The sequence below is a fragment of the Cryptomeria japonica genome, chromosome 2, assembly GCF_030272615.1.
Source record: "Cryptomeria japonica chromosome 2, Sugi_1.0, whole genome shotgun sequence".
Taxonomy (NCBI): Eukaryota; Viridiplantae; Streptophyta; class Pinopsida; order Cupressales; family Cupressaceae; genus Cryptomeria; species Cryptomeria japonica.
Window position 1 is genome coordinate 301,778,489 of NC_081406.1, and position 25,445 is coordinate 301,803,933.

Here is a 25,445-nt window from a genome sequence, read left to right on the forward strand (position 1 = left end):
ATGCACCTACCTTCGGTGTGCAGAAGGCAGTCCCTCCACCTAAGCCTCTATCATCACCAACCGATGGAGCAAAGAAAAATAAGTAGAAGCTGATGCAGCAAAGGGTGATACTGGTGGAAATGCAAGTGCAAAGAAAGAAAAAGGAGAAGAGAAGGTCGATGAGGCTACGGTAACAATGGCAAGAGCCATTGTACCTATCAAAGGGAAGCAGATTGCCACATATGATGAATTCTCTCATGGACTGATTGACTTGAGCACTCTTTCTCCTATTCAAGCATTGAAGTTAGCCACCATTGCCCAAATCAAAGCAAGCAAGGACGCATTAAAGTCTCAATCAAAAGACAAGGAGGTTATATCTTTGGCACCCAGTGTTTTAAAGAAAATTTTGCCTTCCTTAAAACATGATTCTGATGACTTGTCCTTCGGTAAGCTCAGTTACAAGCAGTTGATAGATATAAAAGTTTTGAACAAATTTAATGAAATGAGATTCCAAACCTTTTTGAAAGCGGTTGAGGATGACAAGGCAGTTTTGAAATCTGTGGTAAAGAGTATTGAGAATGCTTTAGATGAAGGTGGAAAGATATATAAGTCATGTCTTATTTTGCCGAAGTTTACTCTAGACATTGACAAGAAGATTAAGGAATATGAAGGGCAATTAGCTGCAATCTCACAATATTTTGCCCCTTTCAATTTTTTCTAATAGTCGTGAAGCTTAAGTTATGGATCTAACGGACAAAATCAGCTTGAGTGCAAAGAAGGAGCGGATAATAAGTAGAGTGGGCGAATTGAGGATCCCGATCACTCCTCGGGTAGACACTTTGCTTGGCAGCCAACAAGATGCAGTGAGTGCTTTGGGTAAGGTTGTCCCCTCAAACCTTGAGGTCGTAGAAATGCATGCCTACATGTTCAAAGCCTTGATAAATGTTTTGGATTGTTTTGTGAAAGGATGGAATGAGTATCTAAAATCCTTAAAGATAACCTATGTTGATATTTTCAAATTCATGTAAATCACTGTATATATTCTTTTGTACATAAGTTTTGGCGGATTCCTACCTTTACCATTGATGTTGAAGGGGGAGTGAGTGCGCTGAAAAATGATGCATGCTCTTGGGGGGAGCTTGTAGATTATTGGAGAGTTAAAAATTTTGGTGTTTTGCAGTCTTGAGTGTACAGTTCATTTTTCATAGTGTTGCCATCAATGCTAAAGGGGGAGATTGTTGGCAAGAGACACTGTACTGGTGAAGATTCATGTATGGAGATTGCCTAGGGGTTGTCATTGATGGCAACTCAGTCAATAAACTCAATCCGGTATATGCAGATTATATCTACCGGAAGTCATATTGTTCATAGGCATAAGTCTGGAATGTGGAACTCAGTTACCAACAAAATATGAGATTGTTGTGCATATCTTGATATTGGTGTTGTAATTTTGGTTGCGGTGATTAAGGCAGTTGATTCGTGATTTGAGGCAGCTTACTTTGCAATTCTAGCCTCCGGTGTCAATTCTTGTGCAAGATTCAGGGTCTGGTATTCGATGATTCCAGAAGAACAGAGCTAATGTGTTGATCAATTGGGTATTGTGTGATCCAGAATGGTTGAGTTTTTTACGGTGATTAGTGTTGTGTTCGAGGTAATTGTGCCATTGCGTGTGAAGCTTGTCATCATCTGGTTTGGGTCCGCTTATGCGTTTGTGGATGGATTGAGTCGACATGTTACTACACGTTTCATATTTTGCAGTTTTGTGAAGCCAACTTGGTTGAGATCTATTTTGTTGATGCAGATATATAATGTCGATCAACATGATCATTTTATGTGTTTTATGCGAATGTGGATGCATTCCAAATGCAAAATTGGTGCTCCAATAAATGACTATGCAACAGAACAAGGCAGAAAGATAGAATACTATCAAACAGTCATATTGTGCCTAACCGAAATCAATCTTTGGCATTTGTAGATGCTATATACTAGTTCAGTCATTGTAATTACTCTTATATATCATATTGTAGGAATGAGTCCTCTAGGGTAGTTACCCTTCATTGTAATTATGCAGTGAGCTCTAGGCAATGTGCCTAAATGCAAGTGCATTCCACTTTATGTAATATTATCATACTCTTGGCCAAAGTATACTAATATTGTGGTTTCTAATCCCACCGTGGTTTTTTCCTTTCCAGGTTTCCACGTAAACTTCCGGTGTCATGGTTGTTTGGTTGCTTGCTTTGAGTTTCTACGTCTTTCTTTTGTATGCATCCAGTGGTTTAAGAATTAGTTTAATGAACTTGTAAATTGCAAAACACTGATTCACCCCCACCCCTCTTAGTGTTCATTGATTCCAACATTTCCTCCACCATGTCATCACAATTCTAGGTTGTCTCTTCGTCCCCTTTGTTGGTCTATAAGTCATTTTATTTATTTTTATTTTATTCTTCTTTTATGTTTTGAGTCATTGATCAACAATATGTGATAAATATAAGGAAGCTATTCTTCCCACAAATTAAACCAATTAATCATGGTTTTAAATTTTAAGTTTCATTTCATTTGAAAAAGAGAGTTGAAAACCATAAAATCTCCAAATCCATTATTAATGAATTTGGATAATAAATTAAATTTTTAGCTTCCAAAATATATTAAATTCTTAACATTTGAGCATATCCTTAGTGTCTAAAATGCACAACAAGCATTCCAACACTCAAAAGGATTCTATTATTTTTTTGTTGCCATAATCTTAGCTCTTTGCTTCCATTTTCTAAAATTAAAATAATACAAATTTGACTATAGAATTCATTTAAAACAATCTTATAAAAAGGAAGCTACATATCTCCACATATTGTAAGCATAGCAAATGAGAAAAACTCCCTTTCAATACATAAAATAATAAGATAAATACCTTTCAAATTCAAATTTAAAAATAATAGAGAAGAGTTTCTTTTATTCATACACACTTGCAACCTTTATCAATCACAAGCAATCCAATTCCAAGCTTTCCAATCTTAATAAGAAATCCTTCAAAAGAGAAAGGAGAGGTTTTCAAACCTTTCCTTTCCTTTTTTAATTGCTAAACCCCTTTTGCATTTTTCTTCCATTTCCCACTTCAAGAATATTTCAAATAGGAGCTTTTTCAAATATTGGACGTTTTCCCACTTACAGTATTTTCATTATTATATTTCTTTCAAATATTTAACAAATTATCTTTGCACCAAATATAAACTAAGCTAATACATAGGACGTAACTTATAATTGAGATTTTCTCATTGATAATTTTTGAATGATCACATGAGATTGAAACAAATTAAATTTTCAATAATAGTGATTCTATTTCCCAAAGTAAATATTTGATTTCTAAAGAATGATTAAATATACTTTGGTCTCTTTCACTAATATAAAATCTGTAGCAAACATATTTCTACTAGGGTACAACTAATTATCTTTCTACTCAGAACATTAAAAAAATCATAAATATGATATAGACATGTATTTGATATAACTTAAAGTGCAGTAGGACAACAAAAACCACACATAAAGGACTATAAATGACTCGCTCACTTTACAAGTTCAAACAAAACATATAGATTTTGGAACCACCATCATACCGATCCAGATTTACCTAGGAATCATTTCACACTCAATTGTGAGAGATGTAGGCTATCAAACATGTTTTATCCAATATGACCATGTTTTACCTGCATGCTTAAGTGAAATATCAGATCTGCACACACCATTAAAGAATAGCCAAGCAAGTGCAAACGTGACCATGATTTACCTGCATGCTTAAGTGAAATATCAGATCTACATACACCATTAAAGAATACCCAAGCAAGTGCAACAAACACCCCACATGACATAATATCCAAATGAATCCATAAATTGTTAAATTTAACTAGAAATCATTCATGGTAAACATGAATTGGACATAAATATGTAGAAATCAATAGTAATCTAGAATGTTGCATAACTATAATGAACGCATCTATATCATATATAGTGAAAACATTAAACTGGAACTTATCCAATAATCCAAACATATTAAAGACACGACAAATAACATAGTCAACAGTCCAGATGCTAATACAAAACCTCATTAAAAAAACACATTGATAACAATACAAAACATTATCACTAAAAAAATAACAGAGTAAAACCAAAATTCAACAATAGTACAAAACAAAAACACCTGAAACATTACAAAAGGCTTCTCAAGGAAAACAATGATGCATAACAGCACATTAGAGAATATTACAATGGTCCTTGTGAACATTGATTTGAATTGGATCAGAATTTAACAAGCAGACGCACGGTTTTTCTTAACACCAATCTCCAACAATGAAGCCGCTCTTTCCAACTTTATCAAGCTTATTGAATAAATTAAGGGAAATATTCATTTAATAATGGTATTGTCTTTACAGCTGGAGTACCCTGATACATTATAGAGCTGAAGGCAGCCAAAAATCAACTTTGTGCTTCAAGAGCTTGAAAACTGGTTACAAAACTTATCAGCATCAAGGTTGATACTTATTATTATCATCCTCTTTGATGAAAAACGTTCGTGACAATAAGTTAAGGATATTCCATGAGAATGCATCCATTGATTTTCCCAATATAATGTCAAAGCATTTTTCTTTAGATGCTTTTTTCCATGTCTTTTATCTCAAACAGTTTTTCATTCTTAACTTAATAGGAATTTCACCAAAATAGAGCCTTCTTTTAAAAGCAGAATAAAAAGTTCATACCTTTATTATATCATCAGTAACTATGGGTAATGATGATGCATGTACTCTCTCTCTTGCATTTCTTGCCTACCCATAAGACAACCAATGTTTATGTGAGTAAACAATATTACTACATTCATGGATAATATTCAGCTAGATTCAAAGCAAGCATTCATTTTCATTGCCAGTTCAATAGACTGTAAAGAGGAAGATAGTAGATTTAATATCTGAGAGCAAACAAATTTGTTGGTCTAGATGCTATGTGCATGTGGACAAAAACCTTCCATTAATGTATGTAATGTGCATCAAATCAAAATGGTTAAATCATGTAGATAAACTTCAACCTCAAATGAAATTTGAAATTAGTCTGATATAAATAAGATTCATTACAAGCTACTATGGGTCATTGATATTCATTCTTCTGCCTCATATAATTTACATTTGAATAATACAATCTAAATCCATTGCAAGAAAAAAAAAAATCATACGATTCATGTCTTCTTTTCTCAGATAAACCAATAATTGCTACATTTTTTAGTTCAACTTTTTAGAACAGACAGACTCATTCGAGCTACTTACTTGTTGTTCCCAGCTTGTACATGAAGTTACTAAGAATAGTAAAATATTTTGTACACAAAGGCCACAGATAATTCCAACCCAGAGTCCCTGAAATATCCATGAAAATTTGGCATAAGAAACAAATTAAAATGTTAAAAAGTAATATTCTATTGCTTTATTTGTTAGCATTTTCCTTGCAGCCTACAGAGTGTCTTGTGCTTTCTCTACTACTGCTAAGAGGAAAGGAACTAGCAAAATTCTGAAAAGTCTCTTCCATGTTTTATTACTTTGGCAATTGCTTTAGATGTCAAAATACAGACAAGTCAAGCTTGTGTGTAACAACCACCCCAGTTGCTACAAATTTTTGTTAATTCACAAGTACAAACTTAATCAACCATACTTCTTGTTCTAGCATAGAAGTGTCGACTTCCTAATTTCTTTAATCTCCTTAGTGGTGACAACTCCATTCCACCACTTATGCTTACTGTCAAAGGTAGTAAGCTCTTAATTTCAAGGTCATCTCTATTCCTTGGTGTATGCCTCGAGGGTTCATCCCTAATGACATTGGCTATGCATCCCTTCAAGGGAATCTAGAGGCTTCATAGTTCACCTAGAGTGTTAGAGGGGGATCCTTCTCTCCTCCTGTATGAGATCCTTGATCTCTCCTTAACCCTGATTATTAATTTCATGCAATCAATTAACTTAGTTCATTTCAATAGAAGATAACTATTGGCCATTAGGTAGTGTACCAGCATACACAATCACACGGGTAAAATCCTTTCAAAGTTCCCATTTCCATAAAGAGTGACTTGAGCACACTTCCCATAAATACATGGAGACTAGCTCGTAAATGTCACACACATGATGACTAGCTCTAGCTTATGCCACATACACAGTGACTAGCTCTAGCTTACGTCACTTATCCATAGGGGCTAGCTTCAACTTACACCACTCATATAATGATTAGCTTCATTAGGCATCACATACCTAGTGACTAGCATTTACACTGTGAAGAACTGACATATCCATAACAGCTAGCTACCACTTGCCCATAGTGCATCCCAGATAAAAGGAATGTCGATGCATTGTGCACTACACCGTGAAACACATTCTTTTGCCTAGTCTTCTGCACCAACGAGCAAGTGGGAACAAGATTCGATGTATCCCATACTACACCAAGTGTTTATCCTTGTCCTAACAAAGCCAAGTATTCCGTTTCCACATCGAGATATGCCCAAAGCTATAGAATGAGATCAGTCCAATTATGACCTACCTATTCTTCATTATAAATTCTCTTCCCTACAGTCCATCAGACGGCTAAGCAACAAGGACATCCATCACCGACATGCAACTAGCCCCCATGCCTACATGCTCATGGCAAAATCTATCCAAAACCCTAGATCTAAGCAAGGTATCCCTTGCCTGCATGTAACTGGCGGTAATCATCCACTAACTAGGTGGTACGGCTAATAGTCTACCGGAATAGTGCGTTCCTTGATTACTGTCAATCTCGAGTGGATAAGCTTATCTCAAGCGAGTCATGGGATTTCCATTAGTGATCACCTCAGGTGGAGAAGGGTAGCCTATGCATTGAGGTATACAACCTCTACCTATGCCCTCATAGGGCCCCTACTCCATCTGTAACCGTTAAAGTCAGCACCTATACATGGCTTAGCACTATAACTGGAAGAGAGGTTCCAAATTCAGAACAAGTAGATCATAATCAAGATAGGTCTAGGAGTATATACATAAAGTCTTACTAGTCTAGGATTAAAATTTCACTAGGATTCAACACAAGATGGTGTTATTTTATGATTATATTAATAGAATGCAGAGATAAGACAATTCAATCAAATTTGCACAACATATACCCTTGGAAAACTCTCCGACATGAGGGAGAAAAACCCAGCAACAAATGTCTCTTATTATATTTATCAAAATAGCAAGATGTCTTTACAAAATCACTTCACTCCTTGAAGCTTAGATGAAACAATTCACACTTTGCTTTGTATATGAATCGGTCTTCTCTAGTTGATCCACGAGCTGCTGTAGAAGATACACGGACTGCTGTAGGTGATATTCAATCTGATGTGGATATTCGAACTGTTGTGTGTGTTGAGCGATGCCAAAGAGAGGAGAGTCGGACTATATTTATACTTGTCCGTAGGTAACCCTTCACCAAGGGTCAGCTATATTGAAACAAGGCGACTCAATATAAGGTGGCGGATTTTCACTAAGTCGGCCACAATTCTATAAAACATGAAGTGCTACCATAGAATGTGTCAGCCCATACAAATAAATAAATAGGAAGATAATCGCTCCTTTATTAGAATCAACTGATACAAATAACCAAAGCCAACGACTAATTGCTTATTTGGGTGAAGTCGACTTCCAAAGGATAATCCCGCAGCTATATACACCAACACTCCCTTTTAGTTAGGGAGGAATCCTTCCTGATATCTTTGTCATGGAATGACATCCATCATGGCTACTCCTAGAGGGTGGAATAGAGTTCATCACGGAGGCACTCAACGTGATGACATCCATCATGGCTACTCTCATGTATGGAAATGAATATGTACACAAGTGCCCATCACGGAGTCAGTCAACGTGATGTCGTCATTTCATCATGACGGTCACCATGGCTACTCCCAGAGGGTGAACAAACACAAGTGATGTTGTCATGGAGTCTCTCAACATGACATCCACCATGGCTACTCCCAGAGGGTGGAACAAGGGCTTTCATCTCAAATTTCTCTATAATAGAGAAAGATGCATTAGCAAGGGCTTGCACCTCAAACTTCTCTCTCACAAAAGAGAATGCATTAACAAGGGCTTGCACCTCAAACTTCTCTCTCACAAAGGAGAATGCATTAACAAGGGCTTGCACCTCAAATTTCTCTCTCACAAAGAAGGATGCATTAACAAATCCTCATGATGATGTGGCTCCCTCTAAAGCTTCAAGATCTTGCATCAACCTTCTGACCTTCTTGTCCAAGGTTACTGTTATCACAAAAGCTTGCACCCTTGCTGAGATATCAACTCAACAACCTTGTGAAACATGGAAACAACCCCGAAGTGTGAAACCTTGCGCAAGGGGGTTGAATCTCCGAAGAAGGCCGACTTCCTTCTCTATCTAGGTGCAGGTGTTGAACCAACTCAACACTTCAAAAATAACTCCTAAGCCTATCCTAACAACTTGCAGAAGAAAAGAGAAGAGAGAAATGCTTGAAATAAAGGGAGGTGATGCACCAAGAAAAGATTGTTCCTCTCCCAACCCAAAATGGCACAAAAAATCAACTGAAAAACACCTAGAAAATGCACAAGGTTTAGTTGTATGGGTGACCCCAATACATATATGAAGGTTAGAATTCACCAAATGTCAAGAGGGGAGAAGGATTCCCACAAGTTACACTCAAAAATCCAGTCAACACAACATTTGTGAAGAGAGAAGCCACAACATACACCTATGATGAAGGTAAGAAAGCATACACAACATACATAAGTTGAAAGAAGGCAAGAATGGTGTTCTTCAATTAATCATAAGGCCAAAAGCCAATCTTACAGTTGTAAAAATGCAAAAAAAAGTTACAAGTCTTCAAGAGAAGAGAAGAGCATAAGGAAGCTCAAGGGAGCAGGGAGAGAACCCCTTATAATGAGGCTAAACAACCTTTATATAGAAAATTGGGTTACAATGGTGACATGACCCCTGCACGTCAGTCTGGGAGTGCAGGGAAGTGCATGCACTTGGCTTGTACATGCAAGCCACCTAGCCGTACCTCCAAAGGCAATTTTGAAGAAGGTAGATTGACTGACCTTCCAAAGTCAGCCATGACATAAATCACCCAGCATGGCCCTCGTACCTCCCTCGATGGAAATCCTACCAAAACATCTAGTACACTTTTGTGGCCCCACAAAACGTCACCAAAACTGTCGGAGCATTAAAGGCCTTGAGTGTCGATCACGCCATCAGGAAGTGTAGCTAGTCGGAAAGAAGCCTGGGAACTTCGGAAGTCCGAACTCCCGAAATGGAAGGACTTCGGAACCTCAGGGGTCCGGGGTTCCATGGAGAAGAAGGGAAGGGAAGCAAGGGACCTCAGAACCTCGGGGTTCCGGAGTTTCGAGATGGAAAAGGGGAAGAAGAAAGGGACTTCAGAAGGGAAAGAACTTCGGAACCTCGAGGGTTCCGAAGTTCCGGACTGGGAGAAGTTAAGAGAAGAGGCGAAGGGAAGGAAGGTGTAGGAACCTCAAAAGGCCCTCAACTGAGACAACTAACGTTTTGCTGAACCTGTTGCGTTTCAAGTGTGTTCTTTGCAAATAATGACAGCATATAGAATTTTGACAATCTTAAGCACAAAAAAAGCAACTACTGGTATTTGCTGGAAATCAATTTATATTCAACAACACTGATCAAACCCTCATTACATCCGTTCATCATTTATTAATACTCAAATAAAAATAACAAGAAGCTAGAGAAGAACTGATAAATACCATTATATTCTGTTCAAACCCTTATTTTTCGATTGCTGGTCATATACAGATTTTATGACAGCAAGCTGCAATTTATTTTAAACTGACCCGAAATACTCGCATGTTAGCCCGATGGAAAGACATTGGCAAGGCGTCCCTTCTGGCATTTGTTTCAGAATTTTTGGACTCCTCCTCAGCAAAAATCGTACCCTTTCAAGGAAGAAAGGTACGGCAGACCAACAGGTTGTACATGCACAAAACCCCCATCTGTCACACACTTATTCCTGCCTCTTTTCTGACTCTGCGGCTGCAATCAATCTTTTGCATAAAAATTAATAAACCCCTTTCCAATCTGTCCAATCTTGGTTTCTGGATAAAACCAACTGAAAGAGCAAGATTAGCTGATATTTCACAACCTCTGATGTTGTTGCACAAGAATCCCACGTTTTCCTGTACCGATATCTCTGAGCACTGCAGAAGAATCTTCTGCTGAAACCCTAGGCCAAAACTCCTCTCAGAGCTCCAAAGCAAATTATCCAAAACTTAGCATAATGAAAGAAGACCTAAAATCTTCTTTAATCATCTCCATTTAGAGTTGGCGCGATTCCCAAGAAAGGTGCAATTTGGCCTTTAATAATGTTTTAACTTTTATTATTTATTTTTGACTATTGAAGTTTCAAAGAATAAATCATTTTCCATTTAATATAAAACTGGCCCCATCTGATGAGAAATAGACCCTCACTTAAGTTATAACTTAAAGTGACTTTTAAAACATTAAAACATTAAAGTTCACCATTTAATATTTAATAAAAATAATTAAATATTAATATCTCTCTAAGTATTCATCAGAAATGCCTGCCGTCTGAACTGGAGATTGCCAAACCATAATCTGTCCTTGCCCAACCTACTAGCTATAAATAGCAGGACTGCTAAAAATAGAAAGTATCTCAAACGGAGTCCTCAAGACCTCAAACGAAAACCAGACCTGGAGTGCTCGCTCTGAAGATGGTGAATCAAACTCTGGAGGACCCTCTACCCAACCTCATCAGCCTACAAGGGTCAGTGATAAGCTAATCTACTCAGCTGACAGATGTCAACTAGAAGGGGACATCACAGTCCGCCCCTCCTGAAATTGCTTGTCCTCGAGCAATCTCAACTCCGGATGCTGTAAAATTTCTTCGCTTTCCCAAGTAGCATCCTCTACCGGCAAATCCTTCCATTTCACCAAGTATTATGTGATAGTTCGTCTCCTGAAATTCCTCTCCCTGAACTCAATGATAGCCTCAGGTACGAGTATCAACTTCCCCTCATCATCCAGGGGTGGTAAGACCGTGGAAGGAACAATACGGTGTCCCAACGCCTTTTTGAGACGTGACACATGAAACACATTGTGTACTCTGCTATCTGCCGGTAAATCCAACTCATAAGCCACCTCACCTATACATCGGGTTACTCTGAAAGGGCCATAATATTGAGGCTTGAGCTTCTCTGCTCCACTCCTCCTGAGAGTAGATTGTCGATAAGGTTGCAACATTAAATACACCATGTCTCCTACCTCAAATGACCTTTCTGTCCTCTTCTGATCAGCATATTGTTTTTGCTGATTTTGTGCATTGGCTATATTTTCCTTAAGAGTCTTCACAATGTCCTGACTCTCCTGTATCATTTCTCCCGCACTAGGCACCCTACTGTCACTCAGCAATAAGTCAATGAGACTGGGAGGTTCATACCCGTATAGTGTTGTAAATGGAGTCATCTGAATGGACATGTGGTGAGTGGTATTGTAACAGTACTCACAGAGGTAAATCCACTTCACCCACGCCTTTTGCTGCCTTGAAATATAGTTCCTGAGGTATCCCTCCACCCATTTGTTAACTATCTCAATCTGGCCATCAGTCTGAGGGTGGTAACTGGTGCTCGGTGTAAGCTCGGTCCCACAGAGTCTGAAAAGCTCCTGCCAAAAGTGGCTCAAAAACCGCGTGTCCCTATCACTGACAATAGTCCGAGGCAACCCATGTAATCTGAATACCTCTCTAAAGAATAACTCTACTACCTGAATGGCTAAATAAGTGGTGGTGATCGGATAGAAGTGAGCATACTTCGTCAAACGATCCACAACCACAAATATGCAATCACGTCCCTGCGCTCTCGGTAACCCTGTGATGAAATCCATAGACAAACATTCCCACTTCCTATCAGGAATTGGAAGTGGCTGAAGTAAACCAGCAGGGTATGTGTGCTCCTGTTTATTCTGCTGACAAACAGGACACTCCCTAACATACTGTAGAACATCCGCCTTGAGCCCTTTCCACGTGAAGTGCTCACGAACCTGTTTGTAGGTTTTGAAAAACCTGGGATGTCCTACTATCGGTTCATCATGACAAAACCGCAGTACCCTACTCCTTCCGATCCTAGGACCAAGTACACTCTCCCCTTGTAAATGATTGATTCGTTTACAACTGTATACCTGCTGTCCACTACTGACCCCTCTATCGCACCTGCAGCCCAGCTTTCTTTGGCGTACTCTACCACTATAATATGCCGCCAATCCTCTGCTATCTGGACCATAGAATTCAGGTGGGGACGACGTGACAAGGCATTTGCAACTACATTCTGTGTGCCTTTGATATAGGAAATATCAAAGTTGTAAGCCTGAAGTTTGCTGACCCACTTTTGTTGCCTATCATTTAAGTCACGTTGCCCAAGGAAATGTCTCAAACTATTGTGGTCAGTCTTAATGCAGAACTTGCTGCCCACTAAGTACTGTCTAAACTTGGCCAATGCATGCATTATGGTCAACATGTCCTTATCATAAATGCTGTAAATTCTCTCAGGTCCACGGAGTTTCCTACTTTCATAAGCAATAGGGTGCTTGTCCTGCATAAGCACCGCCCCAATGCCCTCACCAGAGGCATCACATTGTAAGTCAAATGACTTTGAGAAGTCAGGTGTAGCAAGTACTAGACATGAAGTCATGAGCTCCTTGAACCTCTCAAAACACTCCTGGGCCTCAGGAGTCCATAAGAAGGCACCCTTTTTCATCAAGTCTGTCAAAGGTGCTGCATGGCGCGAATAACCATTAACAAAACGGCGGTAGAAACCACATAGGCCCAAGAACCCACGCAACTGAGTGAGGTTCACTGGAGTAGGCCAATCTACAATAGCACAGATCTTCTCGGGATCCATCTGCACTCCCTCTACACTGATAATATGGCCCAAGTACAATAACTCAGTCATTCCAAGGTCACATTTGGATTCCTTGGCATACAAGGACTCCCTGCTCAGAATGCTCAGAACTGTATCTAAGTGACTGAGGTGCTCCTCCCAAGTACGACTGTAAACTAGTATATCATCAAAGAACACTAATACTGATTTCCTCAACTGATGTCTGAAGACTTTGTTCATTGTGGACTGGAAAGTAGCAGGAGCATTGGTTAGCCCAAATGGCATAACCACAAACTCAAAATGTCCATAATGACAACGAAAAGCAATCTTCTCAATATCCTGCTCACGAACACTGATCTGGTGATAGCCTGATCTCAAATCAATCTTTGAAAAATAACAGGCCCCATCTAATTCATCTATGAGCTCATCAATACGCGGAATGGCATATCTGTTTTTGATCGTCCGCTTACTAAGGACCCTGTAATCAATACACATCCGCAATGTGCCATCCTTCTTCTTCACCAAAACAATTGAAGAAGCAAAGGGAGACTTACTAGGCTGAATATGTCCCATGGCCAGAAGCTCCTGTATGGTTTTCTCTATTTCATCTTTCAGGCGCTTCGGATGTCTATATGGAGTAATCATCACTGGCTTCGCTCCCTCCTCTAGCTCAATGATGTGCTCAAAACCCCTATCTGGTGGCCTCCCTGATGGTATGTCACTGAAAAACTTGCTATGTTTGGTTCTCAGTATCTGAATGTCAGGATGATATTCAACTTTTTGAGCATCCTGCTATATGGGCATGATCATACACTCTGCTGCCCACTCAGTTTGATCATGGCATACAAGCCTCTCCATCCGCCTAAGTGTAATCATTCTGAAATTGTTGTCCTTAATCGCTTTCAGCACATGTGTTTTCTCGTCAATTGTGAAAGACATCTCCATCTCCTGCAAGTCAAGTGTAAACTTGCCTAGTTCATGCAACCACTTCATACCAAGGACCAAATCTGTGTCTCCCATCTGAACCACATAGAAATCAGTCTTGAATTCATAATTGTTTACACGTAATGGGAGTTGTGTAATCATCCTATTACACTTTAAAGTGTAACCATTTGCCACCCTCACACGAATGCCCTCAAACTCCTCTGTTTGGATTCCTCTCTTCTCCACCAACTTGGCATCAATAAAGTTATGTGTGGCTCCGGTATCTAGCAGTGTAATAACTTTCTGACCAGCAAGTACTCCTCTCATTTTAAATGACCCTTCCTGCTGAATACTCGTGAGAAGTGCCTCCTTAAGGTGCTCATCACCTTCTACATCCATTTTGTCAAGTCTCGAAGGACCCTGTGTGTCATCTTCAGCCTCTAAATTCTCATAACCAGCAGGCTGACCTTCATGATCAGATTCAGAATCTTCATAATATGCCCACATTACTCTGTTGCCCTGCCCTTAGGCCTCAAAGGAAAGTCATGGTTGGCATCATATGAACCTTTTCAATAAAAACAAAGTTTCTTTTGCCTTAGATCGTTAAGTGTCTCCCGATCTAAAGGAGGGGCTGCTGGCTTTGGCTTGTAATCATTTCTAAAGTCTGATTTTTCTTTCCCTTTGCTGAAATTCCTATTATCTTTGAAAGATGTTGACCCTTTTGTCCCAAATTTATTTTGAGTGGCTGTCACATCCATACTCCGTGCCTTTTTAATGGTGAGTAGAAGTGTTGGGGGATCAAATGCCTTTACCTAGCCTCTCAAAGGCTCCATGAGTCCCTCTATAAGCAAAACTACTAATCGCTGATTTGACATGTTATTTACCATGCATGACAACTTCAAAAACTCTGAAACATACACCTCCAAGTTCCCTGTTTGTTTCAGCTGTGCTAACTCCCGGAAGTATGACTCAGGGTATTTCTTATCAAACCTCTCTACTAACAAATCAGCGAACTCTTGGTAGGTGGTAATCTCATCATGTTGGAGAGTGACGAGTCCATTATGCCACCACTCATGTGCAGTACCGTCCAAGTGTAAGGTTGCAAACTTAATTGCATCCCTTTCAATCATGGGTCTCAGTGTGAAGTATGTATCCAGTTTATGGATCCAAGATCTAGCTGTAATTGCACCGCTACCATCATAATAAGGTAGAGTGAGCTTTCTTGTGGCAAACTCAAGATCTCTGTGTTGGAAACGAGGCCTCCTCTCTTGCTTGTTTCTCTCTACCTCCCGTTTTTGCCTCATGAACTGATCAAAATTCAGATTCTGCCTCACATCAGGTGGAAGAAGATTCCACTCATCATGTACTGTCATAACATTATCAACAAAGATAGGCTCTGCCTTAGCTCTGGCAACATCCTCAAGTTCTTCTGCCAAGAAATTAGGCCTTGAAGGCCTGTCAACTGTGCATGTAGCTACCCTGTGAGGTCTAGGAATATTGGCTACACTCCTATTGTCCTCTGGTTCTTGATTGTTTCGGTTTGGAGGATTCATACGCTCCATCATGGTGGTGAGTGCATGTAAAGCCTGAGCAACCTGTTGCTGCCCCATAGCCATAGTCCTAAAAAATTCTCGTCTCCTCATCCTCAACTCTATGACCTCTAGTTGGGCTGCCTGTATGCCTTTCACCCATGGTATCTGACTGCCTGTTAAGACTCTGTTCTCCTTCACGAAAAGCTCTGCTACGTGTGTAATACCTGTGTAAACCCGTTTCCTGCGACTGCATGTAATTGCTAAACCATTAGGATGGCAGGATTTAGCTCTGATACCACTGTAGAAACCTCAAAAGGCCCTCAACTGAGACAACTAACGTTTTGCTGAACCTGTTGCCTTTCAAGTGTGTTCTTTGCAAATAATGACAGCATATAGAATTTTGACAATCTTAAGCACAAAAAAAGTAACTACTGGTATTTGCTGGAAATCAATTTATATTCAACAACACTGATCAAACCCTCATTACATCCGTTCATCATTTATTAATACTCAAATAAAAATAACAAGAAGTTAGAGAAGAACTAATAAATACCAGTATATTTTGTTAAAACCCTTATTTTCCTATTGCTGGTCATACACAGATTTTATGACAGCAAGCTGCAATTTATTTTAAACTGACCCGAAATACTCGCATGTTAGCCCGATGGAAAGACATTGGCAAGGCGTCCCTTCTGGCATTTGTTTCGGAATTTTTGGACGACTCCTTAGCAAAAATCGTACCCTTTCAAGGAAGAAAGGTACGGCAGACCAGCAAGCTGTACATGCACAAAACCCCCATCTGTCACACACTTATTCCTGCCTCTTTTCTGACTCTGCGACTGCAATCAATCTTTTGCATAAAAATTAATAAACCCCTTTCCAATCTGTCCAATCTTGGTTTCTGGATAAAACCAATTGAAAGAGCAAGATCAGCTGATATTTCACAACCTCTGATGCTGTTGCACAAGAATCCCACATTTTCCTGTACCGATACCTCTGAGCACTGCAGAAGAATCTTCTGTTGAAACCCTAGGCCAAAACTCCTCTCAGAGCTCCAAAGCAAATTATCCAAAACTTAGCATAATGAAAGAAGACCTAAAATCTTCTTTAATCGTCTCCATTTAGGGTTGGCGCGATTCCCAAGAAAGGTGCGATTTGGCCTTTAATAATATTTTAACTTTTATTATTTATTTTTGACTATTGAAGTGTCAAAGAATAAATCATTTTCCATTTAATATAAAACTGACCCCATCTGATGAGAAATAGACCCTCACTTAAGTTATAACTTAAAGTGACTTTTAAAACATTAAAACATTAAAGTTCGCCATTTAATATTTAATAAAAATAATTAAATATTAATATCTCTCTAAGTATTCATCAGAAATGCCTGTCGTCTGAACTGGAGATTGCCAAACCATAATCTGTCCTTGCCCAACCTAGTGGCTATAAATAGCAGGACTGCTAAAAATAGAAAGTATCTCAAACGGAGTCCTGGAGACCTCAAACGAAAACCAGACTTGGAGTGCTCGCTCTGAAGATGGTGAATCAAACTCTAGAGGACCCTCTATCCAACCTCATCAGCCTACGAGGGTTAGTGATAGGCTAATCTACTCAGCTAATAGATGTCAACTAGAAGGGGACATCACAGAAGGTCAAGGACTTCGTAGCCTCGGGGTTCCAGAGTTCCGAAGAGGGAAGAAGGAAAAGGGACAAGGAACCTCAGAACCTCGAGGTTCCGGAGTTCTGGGGAAAAAGGGAGAAAGGCTAAGGAGAAGAGGGGTAGGGAACTTCAAAACCTTGTGGTTCCGGCGTTCCGGGGAACTGGGCAAACAGGCTTCGGAACCTCGAGGTTCCGGAATTCCAAAAAGGGGGAAAGAGGAAGGAGGGGAAAACTCGGAACCTCGGGGTTCCGGAGTTGGGAAGACTTGGGAAACTCGGAACTTCAGGGTTCCGGAGTTCTGGGGCAAGAGAACAAGAGATCAAGGAAGGGAACTCCGGAACCTCAGGGTTCCGGAGTTGGGAAAGAGAGAGGAAGAGAAGGTTAAGGAATTTCCGACAAGGCAACAATTCAAATCATGACTCCTCTTCTTTTATCCTTGATCAACTGGGGCGGCCCTGGTCCATGGAACATATCTCTGATCGGTTCTCACTGATGGACCAAGGGTGTCATAAAATGACATTTTTTGGCGATTTCTGCGGGATGCTTGCCTGCTAAGCATGAACTCCAGAAGCCTTAAACATCCATTGGGCACCGAGTCATTGAAAAGACCCAAAACATGTGTGTGCCATCACTTGGAGGAAAACTGAAAAACTAGAGCGCACACTCTCTTAAGGAAAATGCGGCATGTGCACAAGCACTTATGAAAGAAAAACAACCTCTAGTCTAATATTTACATAATCATCAAAACCTTCTTTAGAAGCAAGGCTTGAGATGAATCCCATTCACTGGGATTGGAAGGACTTCACCATCAAGCTTGGAGAGATGAAATGCATTGGCCTCCTTGCAATTGGTGATGACATACGGGCCACTCCAGATAGCATCAAACTTGGAGTGTCGCCCAACTTTGGCTTTGTCTGCATCCCACTTGAGAACTAGATCTCCCTCCTTGAAGACCCGATTAGTCGCTTTCTTGTCAAAAACTTTCTTGACCTGCTTTTGATGAGTCTCAAGTGTATGCATAGCCTTACTTCTAACCTCCTCTAGCTCCATCAACTTTGCTAGCCTTACTATCATGGCATCATTCTCTGTCAACTCTAGCTGATGTGAGTAATTCCAAGGAAGTTGGGAGTCTTGCTTCCTTCCCATATACTAGCATGAAAGGGGAGTTACCAATCGCCCTCTTGGGTGTGATCATGTCAGCCCATAAGGCTGTCTTCAGCTTAGTATGCCATGCCCTCTGATTGTCTTCAATTGTCCGTTTAATTATCCTGATGAGGTTTTTGTTGGAAGCTTCAGCTAAGTCGTTACTCTGAGGGTAATAGTTGGATGATGTCTTTAGGTATACACCATGCTTAACTGCCCAAGAACTGATTTGGGCTCCAACAAATGCCTTGGCATTGTCTTATATGATGGTGGAGGGAACACCGAATCTTGTCACAATTCCCTCAAGGAATTCCAACACTGAGGCCTCAGTGGCATCCCTCAATGCAACTGCCTTTGTCCACCTAGTGAAGTAATCTATTGCGGCCAAGATCCACTTATGGCCAGCACTAGAAGGTGGGTTAATCATACCAATGAAGTCTAAACCCCATTGGGTGAACGGTTGATCTGCTTTGATGGGGTGAAGAGGTAAGGCAACTAGCCTTTGCTTTCCAGAGAAGAAAAAACACTTCGTGCAATCCTTCACCCATCTGTGTGAGTCACTAAATAACGATGGCCAGTAATAACCAGCCCTCATTATTTTGACAGTCATAGTCCTCACAGAGAAGTGCCCCCCTGAAGAGCCGTCATGAAATTCTTCTAGTAATCTGCTGACTTGATTCCGCTCGATGCATCTTAGTAAGACTCCATTAGAGTCTTTTCGGAAGAGAATGGCATTCACTAAGGCATTGGGAATGGACTGCAACCTGAAGTGCCTTCTCTTGGCCCGGTCTAGACCTTGGGGGTATCTACCTTCTATTAAGAAGGTGGCCATGTCACTTACCCAACTGCATTGGATGTTGTTGCTAGTTGGTTGGTCCTCTTGTAGCACAAGGGCGACTTCTAAAGTAGTCTCAGAAGATGAGACAAGTTGTTCACATAGGCCCTTGCCTCTTACAAGCTTGGTGATCTTGATGTTGATGTCATATTCCATGACCTTGGTTATCCACCCGGCCCTCTTCTCACTGATGTCCTTGTTTAGGAGGAACTCTTTAACACTTGCATGCAGAACTAAGAGCTGGATCTCGTTGTTGGACAACATGTGTCTGAACTTTTTCAATGCCCTTACAAAAGTGAGGACTTTCTTTTCTACATAGCTATACCTAACTTCATAGTCCTTTAGCCCCTCACTAAAGAAAGCAATGGGTTGCTCAAAATTGTCATTGTTCAGCTGTGTTAGGACAACTGAGATACTGGATTCTCCCCCGAAGGTATAGAGGATTAAATCCCTTTCATAATTGGGATTGACAAGAGTAGGGGCTTGAGCAATTGCTTGCTTGATCTCTTCAAAACCAGCCCTTCCCTCCTTGGTCCAACTGAAGGCCAAGTTTTTCTTCAACATGGAAGTGAGGGATTTTACCATGGAGGCAAGATTTGGAATCAACCTCCTCACAAAGTTAATCCTACCAAGGAAACTTTGCAATCCTTTCTTGTGACTGGGGAGTGGAAGAGAAAGAATGGCCTCCACTCGCTCTGGATCAATGGTCAGACCCTCCTTGGATACGATGTGTCCTAGCAATCTTCCTTGATCAGTAGCAAATACACACTTGGTAGGGTTCAAAGACACACCATACTCCCTGCATTTCATGAACACCTACTCAAGATAACCAAGATGGTCAGCTGCATGCTTCGAATAAACAGTTATGTCATCAAGGTATACAAGCACAAACTTCGCTAATACACCCTTGAAAGCCATGTCCATCGCTCTTTGGAAAGTGGCCCCTGCATTGGTTAGCCCAAAAGGCATTTTAACAATAAGCATAGGTACCCCACTTAGTAGTAAACACAGTCTTGTGTTGGTTTGATTCTTGGACCAAGATCTGATTGTAGCCTGAATACCCATCCAAGCATGGAAATCTTTTTGAGCCACTAACCTTTTGGAGAATTTGCTCCATGGAGGGAAGGGGATAGTGATCTTTAAGGGAGGCTCTATTGAGATCCCTAAAGTCTACACATAGCTTGATTTCCCCATTCTTCTTCCTTACAGGGACAAGGTTGGCGACCCAGAAGGAGTGCTTGATAGGGAAGATGATATTGGCTTCTATGAGCTTGGTCAACTCCTTCCTCATTAGTGGCTCTATTTTGGGATTTATTGGCCTTTGCTTTTGCCTAACTGGCTTTGCATCCAAGTTTAGCTCTATGGTATGCTGAGCTAAGCTAGGGTCAAAACCCTTCAAATCTTCATAGGTCTAAGCAACTATGTCATCATACTCTTGGCAAAGCACAACAAAGGCCTCTTGCTCGGTTGAGGAGCACACCTTGCCCAAGTTTAAGGACCTACCTTCGGCGACAACAACTGGCTTGTAATCACCCCTCTTTGCAGCCAAGTTCATCTTCTTCTTCAACTGATCATCCGAGTTGAAAATGCCTTCCAAGGTAACTAGACCTTTAGGCAACATGTTGGAATTGAGTTGCATGATTTGGTCTCCATACTGGTCTTGCAGCCTAGACTGATTTTTAGCAGAAAATTCTGCTTCATTTTGCAAGAAGTTGACGATCTGCTAATTGCTTTCAAATACTTGTCAATTCATTTGATTGTCTAGGACAACATGTCTCACAACAAGCCTGATGTGTTGCTCCCTCTCACTTGCAACATGTGTTGGTATGTTGAATTGAGCACCAACCGTTGCAAACCTATCAACATGTTTGCTCTGACCCCTAGGAATGCTCTGGATATTGAAGGCCTCGAATCCTTCAATCAAGTCCCAAACCCTGTGTTTGTATGATTTGAGTAGGTTGTTTTTTGCTACACTTTTGGCTCGGATGTGTTTAACAACCAACTCACTATCCCCAAATACTTGCAAAAATCTGATCTTTCTGCTTTGTGCAAGTTGGAGACCTTGGATCAAGGCTTCATACTCAGTGACATTGTTAGTGCAACCGGATTGAAGCCTATAAGAGAAGAAATATTTCTCCTGCTCGGGAGAAACAAGCATCACACCGACACCTGCACCATTCTTGTTTCTTGAACCATCAAAAAGCATGTTCCATAACCCCTCTGAGTCTCCTTGTGTCTTGATGAGGTTAGGGATAGGAGTATCCTCTTCATGGATACAATAGGTGCCAAGCCCGGTCTCTTCAATCTCAGCTAATGGATCAAACTGAAAAGCATTGGCCCATTCGTCCAACAAGCAATCAGGGACCTCTTGCAAAAGAGTGGCAGGCTCACAGACAGCACACTCCTCCCCCTCTTCATGCAAGGTGCAATTCACGTTTATAGGGTTGGGCGTGTAAGGCTCAACATGGTTTCGGGCAATGGGTTCTGCCCTTATGGTGACCTTGGTACCTGTTGTGACCATTTCACACATCGCCCCATTGTAAATGGGGACCCATGTTTTTTGCTTTTTAGGGTTTGTTTTTTTTTAGGTCTTTTAGGGTTTTGTTAGTTAAGCCTTTGCATTTTGAGTGTCGCCCAGGGGATCACATGGATAAGCAAGTCCGACTTGAGTGATGTCCTGATCCTGAAATTTGGCTAAGTCTGGAATGTCCTGATCCTGAAATTTGACTAAGTCTGGAAACTGAAAAACCTCAAAAAACTAGATTTTGCAATATAACTCCTGGAGGTCCGAAACCACTCTCAAACATCCTGAAAGTATATATGGAATATAACTTAAAGTATAAGATACTTAAATGTTATATTCCATTAAAATTGTCCTGATAGAGAGTTCAAAAAGTCAAATTTCGCTCCTGTCCTTCACTGAGGATCCAGAGCGAAAAGCGCTCCTGTCCCTCTCCAAGGGTCCAAGGCGAATCGCTCATGTCCCTCACCAAGGGTCCAGAGCGAAAAAGCTTAGTGGAGTCATTCCTGACCTCGTTTAGACAAATTGAGACATCAAAGGCATGATGGAGGACAAAATGAACGTGATAGAGCATCCAGACTTGATTAAGGACGATGAAATGATGGAGTATTTGTCTAGAAAGGTAAATTCGCTCCTGTCCCTCACCAAGGGACCAGAGCGATTTTATTCATATACACATTTTTAGACCTTGTTTGGACTCGAACTTTTATTCATGGCGTGTAAAGAGATGATATTTTCCTCAGCGAAGGAAATTTGAAGTGAAAAGTAAAAAGATTTGGCCCTGAGAGCAAAAATCGCTCCTGTCCCTCACTGAAGGACCGGAGCTTGAATTCCAATTTCGCATTATCCTTGCAAGATTTAAGTGGTTTCGCGATTTGAGGAGGTCAAGGGAAGTATGTTTTGCTCGTTGAATATAACTTAAGTACGCCACAATGAAGAAAATCGGCCTAAGTAACAAGTTCGCCCCTGTCCCTCTCCAAGGGACCAAGGTGACTGGCTAGGGCGCTCCTGTCCCTCTCCAAGGGACCAGAGCGATTTTCTTATAAGACAAGTTTTGGCGAAGTGAAATGAGTTTTTTTAAGTTTGAGGCAAGTAAAAGGAGGCGTAACGAATCTATTGAATATAATTTTGAAGAGTGCAAGACGCCAGTGAAGCCTATTTTGTCCTAGGCGCTCCTGTCCCTAAGACAAATTTCTCACCAATTTGAAGCAAATTCCATGTCAAAGATGAGTGAAGGGGAGCATAGCGGATCCATTGAAGATAGTTTTAAACGTTGGCAAAGAATGATTGAGCCTACAAATGAAAGTTCGCTCCTGTCCTTCAGTCAAGGACCAGGGCGAAATCTTGGTTATTTAGATTTCCCCTTCGAATTTTAATAAATCCAGGCCAAGGTACAAGGGGGCGAGGATGTTTGGAACGCTTCGAAGAAGAACAAAGTTGCAAGGACCATGAAAAGTGATGAAATTACCCAAGTTTGCTCCTGTCCCTCTCCTAGGGACCAGAGCGAACTGTCCAAGTATACTTAATTTTGAGATGTCACTTCCATTTCAAACGTTCAAGAAGGAGTAAGAGACACCATTTTATACTTTGAAGACAATCGAAAGTTGATAAGAACAAGGATTAGCCCAAGGAACAAAGGTTCGCTCCTGTCCTTCAGTCAAGGACCAGAGCGATTTCTATGAAGACCATCATCCCTTCCAAAAAACCACGCCAAGGCAAAGTTATACAAGATCGAATATGTCCTTGGAAGGATGATGGGCAAGGAACCAAACGTCAAAAGGTGACTAACTTAAGCAAAGATGCAAGTTCGCTCCTGTCCTTCAGTCAAGGACCAGGGTGATTTCTACTAAACTGGTCATTTCCTTCAAAAAATTACGTCAGGGCAAGGTTACACAAGGTTGAAAATATCTTTAAGAAGATGATGAACGAGAGGTTAACGACAAAAGGTTGGCAAATTTGAGCTAAATGCAAGGTTCGCTCCTGTCCTTTGGTCAAGGACCAGGGTGATAATGGTTCTAAGAGGCATTCATTTACAAAATAGAATCGATCAAGCATCAAGTTACGAATGAAGATCCCAGTTTGGACGTAGGAGATGAAGTTTCAAACGTGAAAAATGCAAGATGGAGGACCTAAATGTATAATCGCTCCTGTCCCTCTCCCAGGGACCAGAGCGATGTGGTTTGTATCCCTTACATCTCTCATGTTTTGGCGCCAATAAATGTTGAAATACATTAAATGCTAAAATTCGATAAAAACTTTGAATTATTTGATTAAAATGGCATTTGAAAAATAGCGCATAAGGCATTTAATAATTGATTGGGCCTTTTTAAAAATCGAAATTATTAAATACAAAGGCATTTAAATTGATTAATTATTAAATTAAATAAAAAGGGAGAGCGCTTGGGGTTATATTTTTTATATTTTTATAAAGTCGGCCTCCCTTTTATTTAAATTTGCTTATTATTTGCCTTATTTCTAAAAGTCGGCCTTTGTGAAAATAATGAGGTAAGCGCCTATATAGTGGAGGTGTGCTTAGCGATTCTAATCCATCATTCATCCACTCACACAAGTGCGATTTGGAGAAGAACAACAAGGTGCGAAATCTGGTCTAAGGAGGAGCGAATTTAGTTGAAGACTAAAGAAGGAGCGAATTTTCCTCAAAGCGTTGAAGGCTAGAGGTGGTGAAGTTGATAGAAGAAGCACATTTTGAGGACTTCGATCCACATTTTGCCTAGCAAACTTGCTTAATTTTGCATCTTTTCTTAGACTTAGTTCTCAAGTGGAGGTATCAAGATGGCGACTCCCAAACTTGAAGGATCTACAAGTCGGAAGGCTCTCATCAAGGACGATCAAGCAAGGACAAGGACGACCTTCTTCGATCCAGCCTAGCATCGACAAGGACGGCCTTCTTTGGACTAACGTCATCAAGGGCGACCTCTTCCAATCCAGCATTCCAAGGCAAGGTACATCATCATCCTGCAAATCAAGGACACAAGAAGTTAGAACAAGGGTTCATTGAGGAAGCAAATAGTTCCAGATGAATTAATTAAAGCTAGCTTCTCAACAACATTAAGTTGAATATCTACCAAGTTACAAGTGTCAGACAAGGTGGCATCCCAGTCATCGCTCATCCAGTCAGTGTGGTCCACCTCAGCATTTCCAGATTCAATGTACCTAACTCATGGAAGGTGGCACAAACTTCTATGTACCTACCCCGGCTATTCATTGGTCGAATTTTCTAGAGAGGACATGTGTCCAAGCAATACAATTTTATCATTGGTCAAGCATTAAATGTTATGTAATGGTTGTAACAAACCCTAATTAGGGTTTTCATTGTAAAATCTTGGCCATTGATCTCGAATTGATCTAAGCCATCGAATTGTATTGAGGGCACTCTATAAGCCCTGGCATTTCATTTTGTAAAGGTAATTAGCAATAGTTAGAATAGTTAGGAATAGTTGGAAGCAGTTAGAAGATAGAGAGAGAATAGCAATTAGAGTAGAGTAGAGAGAGAAGGCAAAGATTGTTGCCAAGATGTTGTTGTAAAAGACTTGTAACTTCATTGAAGAAATGGTGAAATTTATGGGTCGATTCGACAATTTGCATGGTCTTTATACTTCTCATGTTTGATTTTATGATTAGATGAGTGGAAGAAATGTGCTTGATTGATGGTGAAATTCGTATATCCATACTACTAGCAGTTTGTTGATTGCAGACTTGCCTTGCATAGTCAACTGGAATCATTCAGCTTAAGCTTAACTTCAATTGTCGCTTCTTCATCGATATGCATCAACCTGATGGTGTCTATGCCTGAAGTGATGATTTGAACATCATAAAGCTTTCCTTCGAAGATCACACTAACCTTGTGGAGATGTTCCTATGATGTCAAAACAAGACTTAGTTAGAATTTCATCAAAGATCATTCATTGCTCTT

At 40.4% G+C, this 25,445-nt stretch overlaps 1 protein-coding gene across 6 annotated transcripts in view; it reads right to left on the reverse strand.

Moving 5' to 3' along the window:
- Window positions 1-4,246: 4,246 nt before the first annotated feature.
- The window catches only part of LOC131075390 (protein DETOXIFICATION 16), a 63,297-nt gene continuing 42,098 nt past the window's right edge, over window positions 4,247-25,445 (reverse strand). For 2 of the 6 annotated variants that reach the window (XM_058012227.2, XM_058012226.2), the window contains 2 exons: window positions 5,283-5,369; window positions 4,247-4,790 (listed from right to left, as the gene is read on the reverse strand). In XM_058012227.2, the coding sequence (XP_057868210.1) occupies window positions 4,719-4,790; window positions 5,283-5,369 (159 nt within the window). In that variant the 3' untranslated portion in view covers window positions 4,247-4,718. Of the gene's footprint in view, window positions 4,791-5,281; window positions 5,370-25,445 lie in introns of those variants that run through there. The other 4 variants (XR_009113205.2, XM_058012228.2, XR_009113204.2 and 1 more) reach the window with 3 other exon arrangements.